Source organism: Cygnus atratus, chromosome 1 (genome assembly GCF_013377495.2).
Source record: "Cygnus atratus isolate AKBS03 ecotype Queensland, Australia chromosome 1, CAtr_DNAZoo_HiC_assembly, whole genome shotgun sequence".
Taxonomy (NCBI): Eukaryota; Metazoa; Chordata; class Aves; order Anseriformes; family Anatidae; genus Cygnus; species Cygnus atratus.
In genome coordinates this window covers 121348924-121374364 of record NC_066362.1, presented here as the reverse complement: position 1 = coordinate 121374364, position 25441 = coordinate 121348924, and the positions used below count along the sequence as shown (strand labels likewise).

General features: G+C 37.5%; 1 protein-coding gene across 1 annotated transcript in view; it reads right to left on the bottom strand.

Moving 5' to 3' along the window:
* Window positions 1–25441, bottom strand: part of DMD (dystrophin) — a 1075555-nt gene that overhangs the window by 393460 nt on the left and 656654 nt on the right. Inside the window, 3 exon segments of the mRNA XM_035542302.2 lie at window positions 4396–4545; window positions 5747–5894; window positions 20656–20831. Of these exon segments, the coding sequence (XP_035398195.1) occupies window positions 4396–4545; window positions 5747–5894; window positions 20656–20831 (474 nt within the window).

The following is a 25441-nucleotide window of genomic DNA, read 5'->3' as shown; positions in this document are numbered from 1 at the left end:
AATCTCAATAGTTTTAAATCGATAAAGCCAGAAAAACTTCAGTGTATGTAGCTTAAAAGAACTGAAAAGGGCTTTTTTACCTGCTTGGAAATTGGAAATAAAACTGGCATTCTTATTAGGCTACAAATGCTTTAATCTCATTTCAAATCAAAAGCACAGAAATCAAACTGTAGCATTTTTTTTCAAAGATCCCGTCCATCCCACAAACAATAATAGTAGCAATTGTAGTAGTTTCAACTGCAAACTCAAACTAAGTTGCAATAACATGCTGAAAATTTGATGTCATCACAAGTAATCTGTGAGTAATTACTACTCAAGGCAAGCTACATGAACTATAACCTTGTTATGACTTTGTCTTCCTGCACTTTCTAGGTCCATCTGTTTTTCTCTGCACTTGGTCAACCAACCAAAGACCACCTATACTTCTCCTGGTGGTACAGAAAATGTTCACGAATTATAGCCATGTCACTCCACTCCGATTTCTTTTTGTCTATATAGCACAACAAATTGATTTGCTGTGGCAGTAAACAGTGAAATGGTCTCTTCAGTGTCTAGTAATTAGTTCTAATACTACCAGACAAATTAAAAGGCAGCAAAACAAAATGTCTCCATCAGGCACTTATAATAACCTTCATAATACATACAGTAGATGTTGTGAAGACTAAGGTGGATAAATGAGAAGAATGCTGATTTTGGCATCCAGCTTACTTTTGGATAATCTAGCTCATCCCTCTTGGCTGACACCAGACCAAGAATATTATTAAAGAGTAATAAACTCCTTCCAGCAAACCTCTGATTCCATGGTTCACTGGTCTCAGACCTAATCTATCAATCCATTTACTGCACACTAAAAGGTAAGAAACCCATTACAGATCTGTTATATGCCCTGGCAGGTGGTATATGACAAGAACTGAATTCATCACAAACTCCAGTGCCTAGTACCACTTTTGTATGCTTTGAAGCACTAGGTGATTAGCTTACTTGGCTATCACAGCAGAAGATACTTTGTGCTTTGAAAATAAATGAAAATTCTTGATGTGAAGACATAAAAATGGTTATAAAACACTTCATTTTTCATATTATTAAGACTTCACAAAGACAGAGTTATTTTCATTTTTACAAGAAATACTGGCTTTGGAGAGGGTATAATAAGTAAAACCAGGCTAGAATTTAAAAGTCATGCTTTCAAATGTGGGCTTTAATCTTCATTCTCTGCTTAAACTGTATCTGAGGTAGTGGCCTATTAGAATCACTATTCAATAAAGGTGTCTGAAAAAATGTCATTTTAAATTTATGACTATATAAAGGAAGAAAAACTCTTCATGTATCTATTCTCAAGGTCATCAGCACATGATATAAACACCTAAAAGCAAAGACAATACTGAAGCAAAAGCAAAAAAAAAAAAGCTTCTTTTATGTGACTGCAATTCCTTTCATACTCAATTTCTTTTCTCGGCTTATTTCCATTGCTGTAGGGTAACCGTTTCTTTGACTCTAAAGAAGGTTTGAACATGACTTATTTCAAATATGTCACCTTGAAGGTTAAAACTCAGTGTTGTCACCCCTTCCACTGTTTGGCAGATCAAAGCAAAACAAAAATTTGTCATAAACTTAGGAGATATTTGGCTACATTTTCAACTGGTAATTTCCGATTGTCACAGCTTCTCTAAAGTAAACAGAATTACTCCAGCATTTACTAAATAAGGAGCTACCTTATGTTATTTATGTAACTGTCAAGTACATTTTGTATTTTGAACATAGTATCATCCTGCAAGATGAGATAATCAGAAACAGTAGATTGTTACACATTCCTTCCTAGCACAGATGCCAGAAAACAAAACAAATAGCTGGAAACAAAGGATTCAAGCTTGAGATATACTCTTAGATGGTAATGGAGGGACAGAGAAGCCCCAAAGGAATCTCTTTGCTGATGAGGCTTGCCCACTGGGCTTTGAAGAACAGGAAAAATATATCCTCATCAAAACAACTGACTATAGAACCATCCCGCTAGTGACCTACTGAAGATCGCCTAATATAAATGTGCCAGAGCTGTGACATTTGGCTCGCAGTAAAATCTGTGTGGGTTGGTCTTTTTTTTTTTTTTTTTTAGTGCTTACGGATCTGTAACAGAGGGACACACACGTTGTCTTCCTTCAGTTAGGCCTGGTGACTTTCCATTACTCCTAATTTTTGTTACAGACCCTATGTTCCATAGATAAAACTAACAAAATTAATTCCTTCAGCAACATAAAAACTTATCTGTTTTCCTATACAAGCACTGAGTGCTATGTAAAAGAAAAAAATATATTTTTTTCCCCTTCAATTTCCAAAAGAAGGCAGAAAATGAGAAGAGGAAAATATTTAATATTTTCATTTATATTGGGACAAATCTAATGACAGAAAGCCAAAAAAAGCTTCTAACTTTTTTTTTTTATGGTGACCTTTCAAGATCATCTGAGAAACAGAACACCTTCAGAGAAACATTTGAAAACCTCACTTAACATGTAAGGATTTGAATGTCATAATTTTCAAACTCATTTTCTGTTTATTAAAAAATAAATTGCATTTTCCACATCCTTTAAATTCAGCAACTAAGGTAGAGTGAGCACTATTTTGTTTTATATATTTCCATAGGTAGACAAATAAAATTGAAATAGTGCAGTTCAGTAATGATCACAAAGAAAAGTTCAATGTTCTTGGTTTAATCCCTTTTAGCTATAAATGAAGTTTTCACCTGGTAAATTCCAAGCTTAATGGCTTGCCAGAATCATTACTTAGGTCTGTTGCAGCTTGTAAAGAGAACGATTCACTTTGTCCACCATATTTCATACAAACCTAATACTTTCAACAGCATTCATAGTTATTTGGGTTGCTCTGCCTATGACAAATAACCTGGATATTTTCTCTACTAGCAAGCAGAAAGTGGAAGTACGTAAGTTCTTAGATATGACTTTCATACAGAGACAAATTAGTTTTTCTTAGAATGTTAGTGCTATTTTACTTAAAAATAAAATAAAACAAACAAAAAAAACACAACAAACAACAACCACCACACGTATTTTTGCCTGAAAGCTAATGATTTTTTAATATTACAGCACAGATATTCAAATCATGGTTCTTAAATTCAGCCACATATATCCTTATATAAGCTAGTAAATAGCACTAGTTTTGACCTTGAAGTGTTCTGAATTTTTTTATATACACTGATTTCAGAAAACCATTCTGTAGAGAAAGAGATACTTCTGTCCAAGCACCTAAATAATGATTTACGCACCCAACTCCAATTTTATGAATGTGATCAATATTATCCATTTTTGCTTGAGCCATTAGCTAACAATCTGAAACTTGCCAGACTGTTTCTGTTAAGTAGAAGAAACTAATGAGAATTCCACATCAGATAAATTCCTGTTTATTTACTAGAACTGTACTTCAAATATCAATTATGTGAACACAGTTGAATATTTCAAATATCAATTATGTGAACACAGTTGAAACAAAGGCAGAACTCTTAACCAGAAACTGTACGTTGTCTTTTCAGTAAGGTACTCAGAAGATCCATTTTATCTCCTTTTCTTTTCACAGATAAACACGGCTAATCCCCCCTTACCCCAGCATCCTGGTGACTGTGCCATCAGTCTCTGGGGAAATCCTTCAGCTGCATTTTCTAGATTCTACATTGACCTGCCCTGACCAGACTGATCCATACTTTGTGTGGTGGTCCTTTAGATAACGCTTTCTACCATTTCTGCTACACAAGGTCTGTATGGAGAGCACTCTTGAACCATATCTACTATTCACTGTCAACAGTTTCCAACACAAAAACACGCTACTTCAACAATAAGGAACAACATAATCCTACCTTACTTCTCTCCATTAGTACGGAGATCCTAGAAAGCAAAATGAGTGGGACTTTGCTACACTGAAACCAGAACTCAAAACTCATGGTTGGAAGAAGCATGGTAGAACATGAATCAGTAGTTGCAGCTTCTACCCCAGTGTTGGGGAGAGGAGAGAACTAGGAAGTGTTTCTAGAAAAGCAATAAGCTATTTGCTACTGCCTCTCACACACCTGAGTCACAAAATCGGAATATTTGCTGTACCCTTAAAACAACCAGGCTACAAAAATGATGCTCCGCATTCTGCCCTTAAGCAGCAGATCTGTAATTTAGGGAGTTAATGTGGATGCAACATCGCTTCAGGCACTCATGATCTTGTGTTGTTACTGTTTCTCACAGCAGTGTATTGCACACATTTTTCTTCCACAGGTTCATTATGTGTACAAATGTCTCTGCAGGTTCATCCAGAGAAAAATAATACATAAGAGAAAATATACAATGCAAATATTTGCTGCAGATTAAAATTTCATATCACAGTTACATCACTAATATGTCTAACCTTTACCAAGCGATGGTTAGCCTCCTTCAGTGTACTCTCAAGCTTATGTTTTCTGTCTGGATCCAGTGATGCACTTCCAAGTGCTATTCCACCAGATTCATTTAATCGTTTCAGTATTCCCTTGTGTGGCGGCAGCTCTTCAACTCTTAACTGGAACAGACAAATACAGCGGTTAAGATGAACTGTGGTAGAATTTTCAGCTCTCTTATCTTCACCCTTATTGATTTGTCTATCAGCTAAAGGAGTAAACTCAATTCAAGATAAAATAGCCATGGCTTTCTGAATATAGAAGGGCAGAAACCCCAGAAAGAAACTGTATTAGTGGATCAAGCCTACAGAGAGAGATAAACTACCAAATAAGGTGTTTCTCAGGATATTGATCACTGTTGTATGACAAATTTCCACCTCTGGATACTCATCAGCTCATGTATGCAGATATTAATAATCTTTCGATATGGTAAAAAGCATATTAAAGCCCACTTTGGAGAAGGTCTTTTCCATGTTCTGTGCTGTGAACACAATCACCCAGACAGTATGTGGTGAAAAGCCCTCCAGTCCAACCTCATAATTAAAAATGTTCATATATACTCATAGAAACATCAAGTAAAGACAAAGAAAGCAAGACATCATCTAAATGTACCACTTCTCCATCATGTATGTAGTTACTGCAAGCTATCATCAAAGTAACTTGATATATCAAGTAAGGATAATGCAACTAAAAGATACATTAACACAATCAAGCAGGTATTAAATAAGCCACAGTGCATTATTCTTTGCTGCATCAGAATACATTCTCTTGTGTAGCTCCAAAAGAAAAGATGGAATGTAAAAATGAGCTACAAATAATAATAATAAAAAAGCTAGCACCTTTAATTTTGGACTACTTATTCCTTGGGAATGTTACGTTTGGGAAATATTTGTATATAAATAAGAAGTGGGAACTTCATGGATCTAAATAATCAGCTTAAACTTCAAACTTGTAATCGTGTCTGGAAATGATAAGATGCATTTAACATCCCATAAAATTGCATCTTTGCCTTCATTCTGAAATCCCTGGCTATGGAGGCAAGGCCTCACAAATTCTCTGTCCAGCTCACAGATATCTTAAACTAAACAGTGAGAGGCATAAACCTAGCACATGATTAGGTCTTCATTTCCTCAAATACCATGCACTACTATTTATCCTATCTCTGTCTACTTAGAAAGGAACTTGAAAAAAGATTTTACTAAAGCATTGTTTTTATTTTTTCTCGGGTTTTGTTAAACAGCATTTAATGTTCTTCAATGTAGATAATTGATGAATTAAGAAAATGATAAATTAAGAAAACAGTAAGAATAAAGCTCATAATACCTTTACTTTGCCAAGACAGTCTCTTAACTGGTCTTCATTCCCTGGTTCAAGGGGAATAGCAATGATGCTCTCCGTTTCCTCTAACCACAAAATCAACTTGTTCAAGTCTTCTTGAAATTCTGATAAAATATTCTTTTCTTCCTCTATCCTGTAAATAAAAAATAAAAAACATGAAATTAATGTTTCCATGTGTTTTATGTTTTTTGTTTTTTTTTAATGTTGAAATGCTCATCCATACTTACAAAAAAGACTAGGGAAAACAATTTCTTATAATTTATATTCATTCTTTTTAAAATTGTGCCATAGATTTTTCCATGCTAAAATTATCAGACCAGTACCCTTTTTATGTGGCATTATTTCAATATATTATTTCAAATACATTTGAAAAGAAATATGCAAGTCATAATTTGAAACCTCACCAAATCAGGCTTCCAGGTATTGCAGAGAGCAGACGCACACAGACCAAGACTTGTTCATAATTCAGCCCAGATTTTTGACTGAACTAACAGCATGGAATCCCAGTATCAGAAATTTCTAGCACCAAAGTTTCACTAAAATGGATCTGTAGAAAGTGCCACTGAAACCCATTTGGACACATTGTACAAACATGTATTTTGGTGACTGTGCGATATACTTTGTGTAAAGCATTCCAGTCCAGATCCACAAAAAGTATGTAAGTTCTGTAGTCCCTATGAAGGAATGGGATAGACAAAGCAGACATCTAGGCTTAGGTGAGATACGTCCTATGTCTACAACTCAGCTGTTGATTCTCTCACCCCGGTTCTCTTCATTGAATACAAGCTGTCACTTCTAGGGTGTGATACATGGATTCATCTTAAATGATTACAGTAGGAAGAGAGACATTTTGCCTTATGGGCTTTTTCTTTAATTAAAGGGAATCCAGATTATAAACTAAAACATAACCATTGCAGGTGGCTAATATCAGATAAGACTTCTTACACCATGACTGTATGAATATATGGAGATGTACGCTTTTGTGCCTATGTTTCCCAAAGCTATCAAGATATGTATGGAAACAATTTCAAGGGCAGCAGGGAAGAGCATTGGCAGAACCTGAGCCCTTTGGGACTAACATTACGAATGGATATCTTCTGAAGGAGAAAAATTCTATTACAATAAATCACTTATAATTTATCCTCCAAGATTATTCACAAAACTAAGGTTACACTGAGTCTTCCCTGTATGGAAAGATTAAATAATATGTTACTTATGATCAAACCAAAAGATCCAGAATCAGATTATTATTATTAATTATTATTATTTCCAAATCCAGCTGAGTTTGAGAAATTAAGCCATTTATTATGCATAATAAGAGGCTGTATTACTGTTTTTAGTAGAGAATCAGGTCAGCACTGTTAATATATTATTTGTGAATGTTAAAAAAAAAAAAGCAGTAACGAAATGAAAATGCCTTTAACTTTCTCTGGTCTCCCACATTTGCCACTTCTCAGGACTGAGCACGAGGTCAGTGCCCACAGAACACTGAGAATTCAGACAGAATGAAACCTATTTTAAACTATGCCATCTTTTATTTATAAGATAGGTTATTTACAGATTTTTATTATTATTAGCAAACTACGTTTTCTAATGGCTGACTTGAGCAAAGAACTCTTTAGAAAAGATACATGAATAAGCTTCAGGCAAAAGAGAATCAATAAAAAGTACCAGCTTCACATTACCTAACACGAAAATACTGAAAACAATTGTTGCTTGACACACCTGCATGACTGTCTGAGAAACAGCTTAGAAACTACAGGTTAAAAACTTTTATTCAAGAAAACATATAGAAATTTCCAACAGTCGATATCTCTCAATGCAGTTTGTACATCCAAAACTCCCAAATACTTCTCCATATATTAAGAAGTCCAAGTTTATCAATGAGATCTTATACAACTTTCTTCCTCTGTAATTTTCACAGACAAAAAAAAAAAAAAGAGAGAAAGAGAGAATTGCAAAATTTGTAAAATTCCTTTCAAATAACGTCCTTGATTACAAAGTAAACTGCGAGAATTCTGTTTTGGTCAGCTGGGAAAATTCTAGTAGGGAAGAGGAGCATAAACTTATCAGCTGAATTAAATTTCATTTCATAGCAAAAATTTCATCTGACTTCACGTTATAAGCAAGAAATTGTTATAGGTGAATATATTTGAGGAGGGAAAAAATCATGCTATTGGAATACTGACTATTATAAAATAAAATATATAAATAATTCTTAAATTTATTTTATAAATATATATGTATTATTTATATAATGTAATATATATATATATTATAAATATACAAAATAAATACGGCAGCATATTGGTTGAATGTAATTCAACTATTATTTTACACAACTCCCAAATTAGCAAGTACTAATGGAATTTACCTGCCTTCCATCTTATTGGTGTTTATTGTTTTTCCTTAACAAGACACCCTCACAAGATGAGAAGTGCTATACTGGGTGATTAAACACTCTACAGGCTCTACAAACCCCACTCTGAAATAGTAGACTAAAAACCAGTGTAAAGTACCAAGGACAATACTCTTCACCAGACTTCACCATCTAGATGCTACATCCTACAGTCTGGATACACTAAACATGCAACATCTTAAGATGACCTGGAAAATATGATAGCCACCACATATTTGACAGTCTCTGGGTATCTTTCCTGGATGGCAAAATGCAGGCAAAAAGACATCACAACAAAGGTGTAAATAGAATGGAAACACTTTTCAAAAACAAGTATCAAAGACTTTAAGAAAATATCTCCAACTTTTTCTCTAAATCCATCCTTTCTTTTGTGGTCAAAATATCTAAGAAAGTAGTAACTTCAACAATATATGCAGTGAATATCTGGGATATGAAAAATCTTACTATAAAACAATATTTTACACTGATATTTCCAAATAGTTATAAATAAATAGCTCACACTTTCAAGTTTTTTTTCTTTACAGTACAGTTTAAAAATGGTCTCTGTTAACATCTAAAATATGAAGCAATGTTTCTTTGTTTGCATTCAAGTTCAATGATTTTTGTAGAATTTAAGCATGTAGCAGTGATAATACTGAATGAGATATGTAAAACTCTCTATCTACAATTAAGTACTAGGTGTTTTATTTCCTGAGTCAATTCAATGCATTTAGATAAGAGAAAAAAAAAAAAAGGAAAAAAAAAAAAGCACTAAGTTCTTGAAATACTGGTTGCAAATTATAAATATTCTTAATAATGTTTTCAGGAAATTGACTTGCAGTGATTATGGATGAAAAAATATTTATACAGAAAGTGCAAAATGTATTGCTAAGTATTTTTAAGTTCAATAATAAATCATGCATACAACCATAATAAATATACAGTTTGCGTAAAGGAGATTAGTAGAAACCAGGAGAATTTAAAATGGAGGGAGTTTTCTCCTAGCTCAGATGGGCAGAGAAGGGATTCTCGTTCATGTACACTGCACTAAAGTACAAAAAAATCAAAATCTTCAATCTATATTTCATAATTCTACTAGGTGTGGAATTGAATTAAATGGTACTCCACAGCCCAAAGAAATTCAGAAGTAAAATTTTCAGAGCCAAACAGGTAACTTTGAGCCCAGATTTCCAAGGCTCAGGAGAGAAGATCTTTAAGCAGAATTAGACACCATAGAGGCATAAAAAGACATAAAACTGGCCTGCTGGAAAAGCCCAAGAGGTTTAAGAAAATTCCAGAAAATAAGAACTGACAAACATCAAACCACTTATTACTTTTGGCTACAACCACACATCTAAGAATTTGAAGGATGCGCAGAGGGGAGCAGTGAAGGTATTTCCCAACAGAATAAAGGTCCCTCAGGATCTGCAGCCACAAAGTGAGAGAAGGCTCTGCAGTTTGTACAGGCAGCCACCGCCTCGTGGGATCAGCAGCTCTTGGAAGAAAGGCGTAGAAATGCTGTGCGTTGCACCCTTCTTTAAGTTGCATACCCATCTCCACCCACCCCCTAATTTAAGCTATCTAGGCAAAACCTTTTTTTTTTTATGTTTTATATATAAGTTTATTTTATTTATTTATTTATTTTAACAGAAAAATTACACTCTAAAGATTGAGATTTCCTTATATTGCTAGAGAAAAGACGCACTGACACAGGTTGACCTTGGCTACCAACATGCACTATATTTTCCTGTGGCAAAAACTTCTTGGCAATATTTTTAGGTACTTTCAGAAACTAACACTGCAACTTCTGAACATACTGTTGTTTTCAAGAACAGCTCTGTGTTATGTTTTCTGTTATGCTGTAACTGTAAAAGAGAAAATATCTGTTTTTAAATGAAGTCCATGATGTTATTGATAATTTATATATATATAAAATAAAATGTTCATTGAGAAGATTATTTATTTAATTGTATTGAATTTTGCCATGCATGTTACTATTGTATTTTTTCAATGATTTTTTAATTATTATAATTGCAGTTTTATTATAAATAATTATTTGATCAGCTAGGTAACTGAAGTTAAACCATTTTAAATTCAAGTTTGGCCATAGCCTTCTGGCCATTGGCAGCAGATTTCTCACAGAGGTAACATTAATTTGCTCTGAGGAGAGAAGAGGAAAGCTTGCTAGATGGGGCTTCTTACAAGAATTGTTCATACTGTAAAGCTATAAGCAAACCCGATTCATTAAGATGCAGTGTAGACGACTTATTTTTCTGTTTGTTCTTCCAGTCTTTAGCAGCACTGGAGAACCATTGTAGCAAACTGAGACAGGGTGACTCCATGCCATACATATGTTCAAACAGTTTTGTTATATACTTTTATTATAAATTTATAATTTGTTATGTATGCATATGTATGTCATAAAAAAAAAAAGTCATCAGATCTATATTTAACCCTGTCATGCAGTAACAAGCTGCATGTACCCAATCTGGTGGGACAGAAGCAGGTCAGGGCACTGCGCTTACGCCTGCAGGCACCAACAGGCACCTCTATGAGTGGGACCGGACCAGAGAGAGGAAGCAGGAGGGACACAAAATGAACCTGGCCTTCCTCCCCTCCAGCCCCAGGGCCAGCCAGACCCCTGGCCCTGCCTGGGGTGGGTCACCGCTGGCCAGCACAGGGTAACTGGCTGCTCCGAACAAGCATCACATTGCTCATCTAGGAAATGCGCACGTGTGTAAAGCATCGTGCACCGTCACTCTGACTCATGTTCCCTCATATATGCTCATGTATATGAGCACAGAAGGTTTTCAGAAATCAGACCAAAAAAAAGTGTTCCATAAAGGTCTGTCTTTTTATCCCAGTCATGAAGAGTATGTAGGATAGTAATTAAAAGGTCCATCGCAATTAATGGTGCACTTCATAATTTACTTTACAATTTGCTCTTGGCCTGCTAGAACATTACTTCTGTTATAAATAACATCCTGCATGACAAGCACCATATTACACAAGCCACAAAAATAAAGCACTCTTAATTCAGCTATTTATTTATTTATTCAGCTAATGCTGAACAAGTTAATCACATAAAAAGTTTTAACACGATGACTGCTTGAAGCTTTTGAACAAGCTGATTTCTACCACCATAATTACATTTGGAGCAACTGATACCTGTAATTGCTAAGTGTTTAAAATCATGACTGCAATGACAAATTAACAGTAGGTTGTTAGGGACTTCCAAATTTCAGTCTAAACAAACTGAAACAAGGAGCATGAGCCACCGGTTGTCCATCAACACATACAGAGCAGCTCTCAAGAAAGCAGTTGGGAGCACATCTTGCTGGATGAGCAGATGAGTAAAGATGTAATAATTCCAGCAGCTGGCCCTAAGGAGCAAGGCAGATTCATCTCCAGCACAGATCTGCATGCTGTTATATACACATCACTACCTATCTTTTAAAATAACACCTAAGTTCCCCAAAGAAACCTTTTAAACTAATTCACAGTTAGCAAATGATCTATTTTATTAATACTGAAATATAACTCACCTTGGTTGATACAAAATTCTCAGCTTAGAGAAGAACAGAAGAGAAGAGAATTTCATATGTAACTTTTGGTCTTCCACATGACTATTCTCTGGCATGTTACTTTATGACTTCTGTACTAAAACACCACAGATTTCTATTTGTATTTCTAAACTCATAGGAACGCCTTGGTCAACTATTCTGACTGCACAGATGCTTATACAAATTCTATATACATTTTGCTTCTGGAAGCTCACATGCTCAGTATATTCAATAGTTAAATGTTAGGTAGTCAATTAAATTATATAAAAGAGTCAGTTTTCCTAACAGTATTATATGGAATCAATAACAAATTCTCATGTCAGTCTGCAAAATACCTTGGGTACATTATTGACTATCATTAATCCTTAGTTATAATGGTTAACTATTACATAAACATTAATTTCCTGTTTCAAGTAAGCTTATATTTTTTGATTACAGTGTCTAGAAGCTATATAAAATCCATATTGCAGCTCACGTGTTTTCTCCATAGTCAATAATGTGATACCAATACCATAGCAACCCATATAGTTTGTGAAACACATCAGACATTTATGGTTTTAGCTGCACACGTGATGTTGGACTTATTTGGGAGGTGTCAGCTAGAGACAGAAAACATGCAATCACAGAAGTAAAACAGATCTGCATTTGCTTGTGACTTTTCTCCACTGCACTTCAGTAATGTCCAGGTGGTGGTGTTTTTTTTTTTGTTTTTTTTTTTTAATTGTTCAGCTGTTGATTTTGTTATTTATGGTGTTTCTAAGATAAGGGATTAGTCCACTTAGCAGCTATTACTGAGAATTTAAAAAGCCACCAAAATAGTAAATTGGCAGTTTAGTGAAAATATTTACCAAGAGAGAATGAATTTTCTTTCTTTCTCTAGGGAACGTGCAAATGTGCTGCATGTGGGTAAGGACCTTTAAAAAATAATTGAAATTAAAAATATCACAGAAATTTCAGGAAAGCTAAATATAAATACTAACCAGCAGCAAGTTTAGCTACAAGACCACACGTAAACAGAATGTAAATTTATACTAGTGATATTTTTCTATTGAAATACTGCAAGAAATCTAAATTGTCAAAAAAAAAAAAAAGAAAATTCAGTACGTAACTAATTTTATGTTGGAAGGAAAAAATATATTTATTGATTTAACTGTCACAAACTTTCTTAATCTGTAAGCCATCTTTTAAATTGCAGTGAAAAACTAACCACAGCCTTCCATACACGTAGTGCTCAGGTGAAGGAAACCTACCCACAGTAGCTAGTGTGCTGTGGCAAAAAAAAAAAAAAAAAACAACAACAACAAAAAAAAAACTTTAATGAATGTAAGGTATCAAAACTGTTAAAAAGTATACTTACTTTATAAAAACTATTGTTGACTTAGAACAGAAAGCTTGTATATTTATACTCAGAAAAGTATTTGAGGGTATTCTGGTAAATAGCCTTTGTTCTGTCACTCTTTCAGTAAGTAAGTACTTCAAACTTGCTTGAACAGAGATCTGAATAGGCAGTCTGCAGGTTTAAGCTCATTAAAAGTGCAAATATATTGCAGCTAAAATAATGAAAAATTCTCTTCCATTCAACCCAATTTGAAAACAAACAAAAAACATCAGATTGTGATGAATACATAACCAAAATACAGATTACTGCTGAAACAGCTAAGAAATCTAATTCCTGGGCACCTGTTTTCAAAAATTACACAAGAAATTGTTGAACAAAGATGGAAAATACCAGCCAGCAACAGTGTTACACAAGTCCATCGAAAATCTCATGTATGAGCCTTCACTACACCAAGCTCGTATGTGAGACGTTGCTTCTCATCCTGATACGTGATCACTTCACTAGTTCTGCCCGGCCCACATGGTCCTGCAGCAGGAGCGAAGGCAGAGCACTGAACTGCAGCCATAACCCTGAGGCTTGTCATCACTTAAGCTCCTGAGAGCCCCAAAGTGCGTGATGGCAAGGCTCTGCCTCCAAATCTCACGCGTTCCAGCTGCATGATGCAACATGCACAGCGTAATATGGCCTGATGCCATATTACGGTATTACATGGCAGGGGACAAAAAGGCTGAGAAATCTGCTGATGGTGCAGTTTACAAGATTTGATTGTCAATATGACTGCTGGAGTACAAAGAGGAAGAAACAGATTTTTTTTCACCGTCTCTTGTCTATGGTTAGTAGTAGCATCTATTCAAGGAGCTATTGCAACTTCCCCATCTCCAAAAATCTCCCTTTTTCTTTAATACTGTTCCAGAGCACAAACTCAAACTTCTCCGAACTCTTGAACTTTGCTGCTGCTTGCAGCAAAGTGCTAACAAAAACTCAATTAAATTCCCAATTTGCTAACTATCAGTGTATCAGGCTTTCAATCAAGTTTCACTTTATTCAACTGCCTGGTCTATTCTGAAGTTTGCAGTAAGATAAATGAGTAGATGTGCTAAAATTACATGCTCATCTAATTCTTAGCTGGATGGATTAGACTGCAGGATACAGAAACATTAAACACTGAATTCAAACTTCTACAGCTTTGAAACTGTTTGATAAAGGCAACTGAAAGATAACATCCTACACAAACATAATTCAAACACAATCTCTTGATCTTCAGTACCAAAGAAAGAAGATTCAAAGCCAGCCTTAGGTCTGTGCTTTGCCTGGGATCAACATCTGACCTGTTAAAACTTAAAAAATAATAATACAAAAATTAAAAAATAAATAAATAAATAGCAGCTTGTTTTTACTGAAAAGCAGTACACGTTCTTCAAATTGATTTGAGAGTTGGTTTGTTTTCTTGTCTGTTTTTAATTAAGTGGTCCTTTTATGGTCAAAATAATTCACATTCATTTAATGAGCCAGACTATCACCAAGATTAACATTAGTGCCCAGTGATCTGCAATCAGCTTCAGTTATTTATAGAATTCTGTGGTTTTGATGTATTTTACCATTTTTATTCAGCAGATTTTTTAATATTTATTCCAAATTATTTATGAAAACTGAATTAACATGCTGAAACTCTCAGAATCATAGCATATATCAGTCTTTACTTTTCAAATCAAACAGCCACTAGATTCATGATTGTTATAGGAAATATTTTGAATTTATTATGTTCTTCAGTGTAGTCATATCTTCTCATATAGAATATGTTTTCATATAATAATAGACTAGTAGTTTAACAGAGCATCCTTGAGAAAAAAAAAAGGAAGAAAAAGAAAAAAAAAAACAATCTGTACGTAGATTCTCCTCAAACCCCAGAGACCATGTACATCAGAATGTAAAAAGTGCCTGAGAATGTCTGAATAACTAACCCGACAGTTTGCCTCCAACGTTGCTAATAAGAGATGCTAATTAAGGGGAGAACAGAAGACTGTCCACTTTCTTCTGTCTATTCACCTCATACAACATCAGACTCCACTGTCATTAGACAAAAGATGTTATGGGGCTGAGTCATAATACCTTCCTCCACAGCCTTCTGTGGCAAGCAAACCTCAGAAATTCAGAAACCATAATGTAAAAAAGTAACTTCTAAAGTGGTTTTACTATCTGTTATGGTTCTATCAACTACCCTTTAGTCCTGGCATTGGGGAATGTCCTGGTTTCAGGCTTCTCGCTCTGTCCTGCTAGCCAGCAGGCTAGGGATGCAGCAGGAGCTGGGAGGGGACAGACCCAGGACAGCTGACCCAAACTGGCCAAAGGGGTATTCCATACCATCTGACGTCATGCTGAACAATATATAGGGGTGGCTAGCCGGGGGGGGGGCCGGCTGCTCGAGGATAGGCTGGGCATCGGTCAACAGGTGGTGAGCAATTGCATTGTGCATCACTTATTTCGTACACATTATTACTATTAATACTATTATTATTATTATTATTATTATTTTCCCTGTCTTAATAAACTGTCTTTATCTCAACTCACAGACTTCACTTTCCTGTTTCTCTCCCCCATCCCGGAGAGGGAGGGGGGAGGGTGAGCGAACGGCTGTGTGGTGTTTGGCTGCCAGCCGGGCTAAACCACAACAGGGAATTAAGTGAATTCCCCAACGTGTTGTTCCACATTCAGTTTACCCACTATTTCAATTTTGTAAACCTAGGTCATATCCCTCCTGAGACTTCTCTCCAGACTGAAGATCCCCAGCTTCTTAGTCTCTGCTCACAAAGCATCCACTCCAAACCCTGGCTCATTTCAGTTGCCTATCTCTTCTGTAAGTCTATCATGCCCTTCATGACGTGGAGAGAGCAGACCTGCACATAGTACTGAAAGTGAGCATGCCACAACATTTCATGGCAGCAAAACAACACTGTTTTGTTCTCAATACCCTCACTGATGATACCCACAATTTTGTAGCCTTTTTTGGCTGCCTCTCCATTTTGAGCCTACAAACACCATCAGTGTTGATGGCAAGATCACTTTCTTGAGTTATAACTGCTAGTTGCAAGCTCAGCATCATCTAAGCACGGTATAGACCATTTCCCTGAAATATTCATTACCTCACATTTGTCTGTGATGGAGATTATCTGCCACTTGCTGCCCATCCATTCAGTTTTGGAGCTTCCTACTATCAGCTCAGCATTTAAGTATGTAAAAGAGCTTAATGTCACTGGCACACTTGGAAATGTCACCATACACACCTGTCTGCAACTAAATTCTCACATTCTTGAGCCTTACAAAAATATCTATGGTGATTTCTTACTTCCTTCTTTAACTTTTTTTTTCTCTTCTTGTCTAACAACTGAGTATTTTTTAACTTGGCCTGAGAAATGTTTGAAATACACTATTTATGCCCCATTTGTAATTTGTGCACATTTGTCAAAATCATAAAAACAAAGTCTTGGTAAGCAATCACAAAATTTCTTTGCCATTTAATAATGATTAGCAACAACACACACTTGAATTAGAAATCACTGTAAGATTTCGTTACTGTAACTCACGCACTTACTAGTTTCTTTACATTTCCTTTATATCTTGAGATCTAATTTAATAGGGATTTAATAGAAATTGAGATTTAATAGAATGAAACTTATTAATTGACCCCTACTTTTTTGTTTAAGCAATTGAGAATAAGTTTTCAAAGAACAATTGACTGTAAAAAAATAAAACAAAATCTATTAAAAAGTTATAAAATTTTCTTTTCTGATTTGTAGAGGATTCTAAATGTTAATAACAATTTTATTTTTCTTTGAAATTATTGAATGAAAATGTATTCTATCCAGTTTACTATCTCTTCAATATCACCTTATTCCGTTATGGTTTTACAAAATGGTTTAATTCCCTCATTCTCAAAATTGATTTAAAAATCTTAGAATCCCCCTCATTATCACAAAAATCTTCTAACCTTGAACATTTAAATTTTAGGAACTATAAAGAAATATAAAATGATCAAACATATACAGACTTTAAAGTTCAAAAAATAATATATTAAAACTCCTCTGGAAAAAAAAAAATTAACTCACAGAGATCTTTTCTAATTTACACTATACTGAACAACTTAAATTTGCCATTCAACAGTCACTTAATACAAACATACAATAGACAATGCCATGACTGCTATGTCTTTTGGACTACCAGTAGTAACTCCTTGGACAACAATGAAAATTATATACAGCAAGCTATGTAACAGTAAGGTATGCATACTTAAAGATGCCAAAGAGATATCAAAGTTAGTTTTTGGATATTAAGCATGTCTCCTGTTCAAAGTCTACCTATGATAACTCAGAATTAGACAAAGCACATGCTTCTTGACATGACTTAGCTGAGCACCACTTTACTGCAATTGCTAGTGGCAGTCAAGCCAGTTCAACTGTGGGAGAATCAAAGCTGTGTTTTTGCAGTGGAAAAAGTGATTGTGCAGGCATAACAGTGGATAACTGTTAAGTGGATAAGGGGACAGTGGAAGATCCCACTGTCCCAAAATAAGGAGAAATTAAAGGTTGGTCAAATAAAATTGTACATATATGGTATAGTAATAAGCATTGAGTAGTGTGTGAACCTGTAGTACTGAGCCACTGTGGGAATAAAAATGTTTTTGCAGAGTTACGTTGTTTAAAGGTAAGGAATGTGGTATTGAGATATGTTTGCAGTGATAAGAAAATTTAGCAGACGACCTTGTAAAATGCAGACGACCAGACTCCTTAGAACAATTAGGTGAAAATCACGGTGTCAAGTCAAGTCAGATAAGTGAGGAAACATTACCACTTCAAACAGTAAAAAAGTCAAAAGAAATTTGAAATTTAACAGTCCAGCAACTGAAGGCCATGTATTGCCTGTGAAACATCGGATAGGTTGTGAACCTGGATTACCCAGTCAATGGGGAAACAGCGGAGGGTCCCGGTCATCAAGAAATAAAGTATATAAACCGTACTGTGTGACTAGTAGGCGCACTCCTGCTTGTGGGACGCCTGCCATTGCAATCGCAAATAAATTACTACTTCACTGAGATCCTCGCCTGAGCCTAAGTTATTGGGTACGGAGTGTTTCTCACACCACTGAGGAAATCAATGAAGAATTAAGCGTCAGGTAATAGGGAATATAAAGTTATGATATACTTTTGCTTTGAGCTTCTGCTTGCAGGATGCCCGCCATTGCAATCATAAATAAAAATACTACTTCACTGAGATCCTCTCCTGAGGATGTGTTATTGGCTGCGCAGATTGCTTTTCACAACTGTATGTACCCAACAGTAGTCTCATAAGAACGATTCCTGTATAAACCTATACTAAGACACACATAAGTGGTGGTAAGCAAGTCTGAGTGAATAAGAAGTGATGGCACACAAAAGTAGCAAGTAGAGGCCACTTCAGCCTTTCTTGTTTGCCCTAATTTTTTCATTGAGAACAAAGCAGATGCTTTGGGTGAAACGGGATTCAGATCCTAAAAAGAAAGAACCTGAATATACCCCAAACCAAATCAGAACAAATACGAAACAACTGAAAGATATCAAAGCACAAAAGAGATGCAAATCTCATGCCAACAATGCAACATGAAAACTGTGCAGAAGATGTGCTTGTCTTTTCCTGCCTGGGATGAGACCTAGATAGAGCACACCAGATATTTCTGTCACCTACGTTTGATTCTTTTGAAAATCCAGACCATGGGAGTGAAAAGAGGAGGGAAAGAAAAAGAAAAAAAAACACACTAGGATCTTGTCTGAGGCAGCAACTAGACTGAGAGTAGGATTTGCTTCTAAGATCTGGGAGCAGGTCCGGCAGCTCTGTCACAGCCAGGAAGACCAGGCACTGAACACAAGTGTAAAATCCTCCATTCTGATGCACACAGGTCTCACCACAGTACATCAGAGGCTTTTATATCAGTTTAGCACAACACCGTATGTATTCACTATATGGAAATCTATACACTAACCTAGGTTTGTGCAGCCACAATACTCAATATTACACAAAGTGTCTTTCCAGAGGAAAACAAACCAATCACAAAACAGTCAGCAAACCAAACAGACCAAAAGGAGGAATGGGTGTGGGTAAATAGATGCTTATTTAAGATATCTCATTGAGGAAACATAACTGGATTATTCCCACGTAACAGATCCTAGGCTTCCTTAAACTATAAAATTTGCCCCAAAATTCCAGAGTGTGTTATTCCCAAAATAACACAGCCTCGAGCCAAAACAGCATTGAAATACGTGTTTCTGTTGATAAATGAGGTAGAACACAAAAGCTATGTTTACTAGAACTAAGGACAGATTTTATATTCTCAAAGCTCAACCACCAATCTTTCTCTTCAGTGTTACCACAGCAGCTTACGGGGCTATTAAAATGATGTGTTATTGTTCTGTAAGTGTTAGCACTTACTTAACAAGATAGGGATTGGAAACACAGATGGGTTTCAATTGTACAAAAGAACAGCTTTTAGGGCAATAAATAAAGGCAAAGGACTCCCTTGTGTAATTACCATCAACACCTGGAGATACAGCAGAAAGAAACATTTAAAGTGCCACAACAGCTTCTGACAGCTGTAGCTTACCCGTTGCACCTCCTGCTTTTAATGAGTTCCAAGTGAAAATTTAATCATAATTAAACTCAACAATAACCTTTCAGGACACTACCCATCCCGAGCATTTTCACAGCTTTTGCCCCCCACAGCTGTAAACCACAAAAAAATAGCACCAGAAATAACAAAACTATTGCACGCTACTCATCCTCCTAGCAAATCTCTAGCACTCAATAAGGAATATGCTTAAAAAAAAAAAAAAAGTTTGAAGAAAGCTTTGCTAATGATTGTATTTTAAAGCAAAATGTCTATTTAGGCCTGGCATATGGGTTAAGAAAACACGGTTTTATAAAACCTAATATGAACAGCAATAAAAATATATATTTTTTAAATTGAAAATTCTCTTTTTAAACAAACCAAACCATTCTAGTTAGTATCTGTAACTCAAATGCTCCAGGTTCTTCTGACTGCAAGAGAAAACCAAATTGATCTAGAAGCAACTATAAATAACATTAAATTAACCAATCCATTCTTTTTATTCAACCTGAATGAAATGCAGATATTAATGGCATTGAAGATGAGAAGTGAATTATAGGAGGATTAGCTGTATCAATTAGCTAAGGTATTATTAGTATTACAGAGATATTTTTTAATGACATACTATCAAATAGAGAGATGCTAAATCAACTGTAAATTGTGGAAATAAAGCTCCAATCTGCCCTACTTTTAATCAAGAAATAATGTATGCTTGTTTATTGTTGTTCAGCATTAGGATTGAAATTACAAAAATGTGGAGTATGGAAGGGAGTGGTGGCCACTGATAGCAATGAGTAGAAAAGAAGAATTAAACAACCAAAGATGTGAAATGCAATTAATAACAATTTCTTATGAATACAAAAACACTAAACATAAAAGTTAAAAAGAACTCTCTCTTAAAGTCAGAAGCAAATCTAATATAGCCAAAACAGTTTCACAATATTTTTGCTCTCTTTTAACCTACCTCTTTTTTTTCTCTACCAGCTGTTTGCAGATCTCCTGCCACCGGGTATTCAAACTTCCCAGTTGTTCCTTCAGCACGTTAGCATCTGCTGTTGATGACTGCTCAATAATTTCTTCACCAGTTACATTCAATGTTTTGACAACAGCTTGCTGTCGCCCAATGCCATCCTGAAGCTCCTGCAAAATACCCAGCACATACACGTATTTATAAAAAATTTCAAGCATGAAACAAAATGCTTCATCACATTCTGGCCAGATGGAAAGATAAGAAAGTCTTTGCTCTCCCCTGAATTCCAAATACAAAAATCCAAAAACAGGAAAACATTTTTTTTTTTTTAAACAAGCACGTTTCAGTGCATCTTTTTAGGCTTTTCCCCGTATTCTTTTCTGATAGAGATAATTACAGCAATATTCTGCAGACCATTTAGTAAGAAAAGCAGGTGAACAAATTTACTTCTAAGTCCCTGAAGGTACACTTTTTTATAAGTGGCCTATAAACCATTTTAAAATTCAAAGTGTACATTGTTTGGACCTCCTATTACCTATCAACACAAATTAGCAATGTAAAGAAAGAAACTGTTTGGAGCGCTTCTCCAGATTCCATTACAAAACACATTTGTCTCTGATTGCAAGTAGCTTGATAATTCATTTCCTCATCCTCCTGTTGGGTGGGAAGTACCACAGTCCTAAGAAAGTGTATTTCTTACATGGTCTCTGTTTACAGAACAAAATGCAGAACTACCAAAATGTAACCAAGATAGACCATTTTCTAAATTTTCATTTATTTACTAAATACATTAAGATACATTTCTACATCTTTCATCATTAAAAATCTATCATACATGTTGCTAGTTAGTTCATGTTGCTAATTAGTTCATTTAAAGAAAGAAAGAAAAAAAAATTCTGAATCTGTAACTTAGACTTCAACACTGTATGCCTGCTCAATAAAGTTTGTATTTATAAATATGGAAATCAATCATTTCCCATTCTTAGTCATCATTACAGCATGAGTATTTTTTTTCCACATAATTCCTCAAAATGTACAAGGGAAGTGTAAAATCATTGTCAACAGTTTACTGCTAAAATAAGCAGAAACACTCCAGCACTCATATTTATAGGTTTATAGGTTTCACAATCTCAGGAAGGATATTTGATTCATATCTACATACAAGAGCAAGTTAAATGCTGAATCTACCTTTTTGTGGAAGAAACCAAGTATTTTAGTGTGTCATACTCTGGAGCTATATTATATACTTCTTTTCTCTTTCTAAACATATAATAAAAAATACAGAGAAAGTAAAACATACAAACATTACATCTATCCTTGAATTGGTTAAAATTGGCAGAACATAGATTTCCAAGGACTATAAAGATGAACATAAAAACCATTTTTGATATATTTTTTTAATTATTTATTTATCTTGTCCATTAGATCTTCAGGTATGAGACTATGAGTAAAAGTTCAAAAATTCTTCCATACTTGAACTTCTTTTAATACGACCGCGCCTCAGCTGACAGTTACTACTTCATTAACACGCAGAAAGTCAGTTGTGTGCCCTATCCCAACTTTTGCACACATTTTAAACAGATAGCTTGAACACCAACACCTGTGATATATGGAGTAATTCGTGTCAAGAAGATTGTTGATGTTAATAAAGAAGGGGGAGATGTGGTAGTGTGGCCATGGGGGTCGACAAGCCCCATGGTTGGTGATAACATCAGACTCTCAACGATGAGGCCATCAGGAATGTAAAGAGTTTAGACGGAACAAAGAAGGGTGATTCAGGAGACGCCATGCCGTCTCGGGTTGCTTGTTCTCCAGCCGTTAAGGCATGGAAGTTACTGGGGGTTTGCTGGTTGCCACAGACACAGACACAGACACAGATTTCTAGGTTGGAAGAGACCTCAAGATCATCGAGTCCAACCTCCGACCTAACACTAAGTACTCCACTAAACCATATCACTAAGCTGTACATCTAGACGTCTTTTAAAGACCTCCAGGGATGGCGACTCCACCACCTCCCTGGGCAGCCCGTTCCAATGCTTAATAACCCTTTCGGTAAAGAAGTACTTCCTAACATCCAACCTAAAACTCCCCTGTCGCAACTTTCGCCCATTCCCCCTCGTCCTGTCACCAGGCACGTGGGAGAACAGACCAACCCCCACCTCACTACAGCTTCCTTTAAGGTAACTGTAGAGAGCGATAAGGTCGCCCCTGAGCCTCCTTTTTTCCAGGCTGAACAAGCCCAGCTCCCTCAGCCGCTCCTCGTAAGACTTGTTCTCCAGACCCCTCACCAGCTTGGTCGCCCTTCTCTGGACTCGCTCGAGCACGTCCATGTCCTTCCTGTAGCGAGGGGCCCAAAACTGAACACAGTACTCGAGGTGCGGCCTCACCAGAGCCGAGTACAGGGGGACAATCACCTCCCTAGACCTGCTGGCCACACTGCTTCTTATACAGGCCAGGATGCTGTTGGCCTTCTTGGCCACCTGAGCACACTGCTGGCTCATATTCAGCCGACTATCAACCAATACTCCCAGGTCCTTCTCGGCCAGGCAGCTTTCCAGCCACTCATCTCCCAGCCTGTAGTTCTGCTTGGGGTTGTTGCGCCCCAGGTGCAGGACCCGGCACTTGGCCTTGTTGAACTTCATACAGTTGACCTCAGCCCATCGCTCCAGCCTATCCAGATCCTCCTGCAGAGCCTTCCTGCCCTCGAGCAGATCGACACACGCACTTAGCTTGGTGTCATCTGCAAACTTACTGAGGGTGCACTGGACGCCCTCATCCAGATCATCGATAAAGATATTAAAGAGGACCGGCCCCAGTACCGAGCCCTGGGGGACACCACTTGTGACCAGCCTCCAACCAGATTTGACTCCATTCACCACAACTCTCTGGGCCCGGCTATCCAGCCAGTTTCTAACCCAGCGAAGCGTACGCCAGTCCAAGCCACGAGCAGCCAGTTTCTTGAGGAGAATGTTGTGGGGAACGGTGTCAAAAGCCTTACTGAGGTCAAGGTAAACCACATCCACAGCCCTTCCCTCATCCACCAAGCGCGTCACTTTGTCATAGAAGGAGATCAGGTTCGTCAAGCAGGACCTGCCTTTCATAAACCCATGCTGACTGGGCCTGATCGCCTGCTCGCCCTGCAAGTGCCGCGTGATGACCCTCAAGATAATCTGCTCCATGAGCTTTCCTGGCACTGAGGTCAAACTGACAGGCCTATAGTTCCCCGGGTCTGCCCTCCGGCCCTTCTTATAGATGGGCGTCACATTGGCTAGCCGCCAGTCAACTGGGACCTCCCCCGATAGCCAGGACTGCCGATAAATGATGGAAAGCGGCTCGGCCAGCTCCTCCGCCAGTTCTTTCAGTACCCTCGGGTGCATCCCATCCGGCCCCATCGACTTGCGCACATCCAAGCTCCTTAGCAGGTCGCCAACCATTTCCTCATGAATAGCAAAGGCCACATCCTGCTCCCCATCCCCTTCCGCCAGCTCAGGGCACTGGGTATCCAGAGAACAACCGGTATTGCCGCTAAAGACTGAGGCAAAGGCGGCATTAAGCACCTCAGCCTTTTCCTCATCCTTAGTAACTAGGTTTCCCCTCGCATCCAGTAAAGGATGGAGATTCTCCTTAGTCCTCCGTTTCGCATTGATATATTTGTAAAAGGATTTTTTGTTGTCTTTAACGGCAGTAGCCAGGTTGAGCTCCAGATGAGCTTTGGCCTTTCTAATTTTCTCCCTGCACAGCCTCGCTACATCCTTGTAGTCCTCCTCAGCGGCCCGCCCTTTTTTCCAAAGATTATAAACCCTCTTTTTTCTGCTAAGCACAAGCCGCAACTCTCTGTTGAGCCAGGCCGGTCTTCTTCCACGCCGGCTCGTCTTTGGGCACGTGGGGACAGACCGCTCCTGTGCCGTTAAGATTTCCTTCTTGAGGAGCGCCCAGCCTTCCTGGACTCCTCTGCCCTTCAGAACCGCCTCCCAAGGGACCCGGCCAACCAGCGTCCTGAGCAGCTCAAAGTCAGCCCTCCGGAAGTCCAATACAGCAGTTTTACTGGTCCCCTTCCTGGCCTCGCCAAGAATAGAGAACTTTACCATTTCATGGTCACTCTGTCCAAGACAGTTTCCGACCACCACATCTCCCACCAGTCCTTCTCTGTTTGTGAAGAGAAGGTCTAGCGGGGCACCACCCCTGGTGGGTTCACTGACCAGCTGCGTCAGGAAGCTATCTCCCACGCTCTCCAGAAACCTCCTAGACTGCTTTCTCCATGCCGTGTTGTGTTTCCAGGATATATCCGGGAAGTTGAAGTCCCCCACGAGGACAAGCGCCGACGATTTTGCAACTTCTGTCAGTTGCCTATAAAACTCCTCATCCGTCTCCTCATCCTGGTTCGGCGGTCTATAACAGACCCCGACCAGGACGCTAGCCTTGCCGGCCTTCCCACGGATCCTAACCCACAGGGATTCAACCTTATCATTCCCAGCCTGGAGTTCCACAACATCAAAAGATTCTCTAATGTAGAGAGCCACGCCACCACCCCCTCTGTGCTGCCTGTCCCTCCTGAAGAGCCGATAGCCAGGCATTGCAGCACTCCAGTCATGGGAGCGGTCCCACCACGTCTCCGTGATGGCAACCAAGTCGTAGCCTTCCTGCTGGACGATGGCTTCCAGCTCCTCCTGTTTGTTACCCATGCTGCGTGCATTAGTGTAGATACACTTCAGCTGGGCCATCGCCTTCTTCCCCAGCCTAGCCATTGTTTCCCCCAGCACGGCTCCAACAAGCCTTGTTT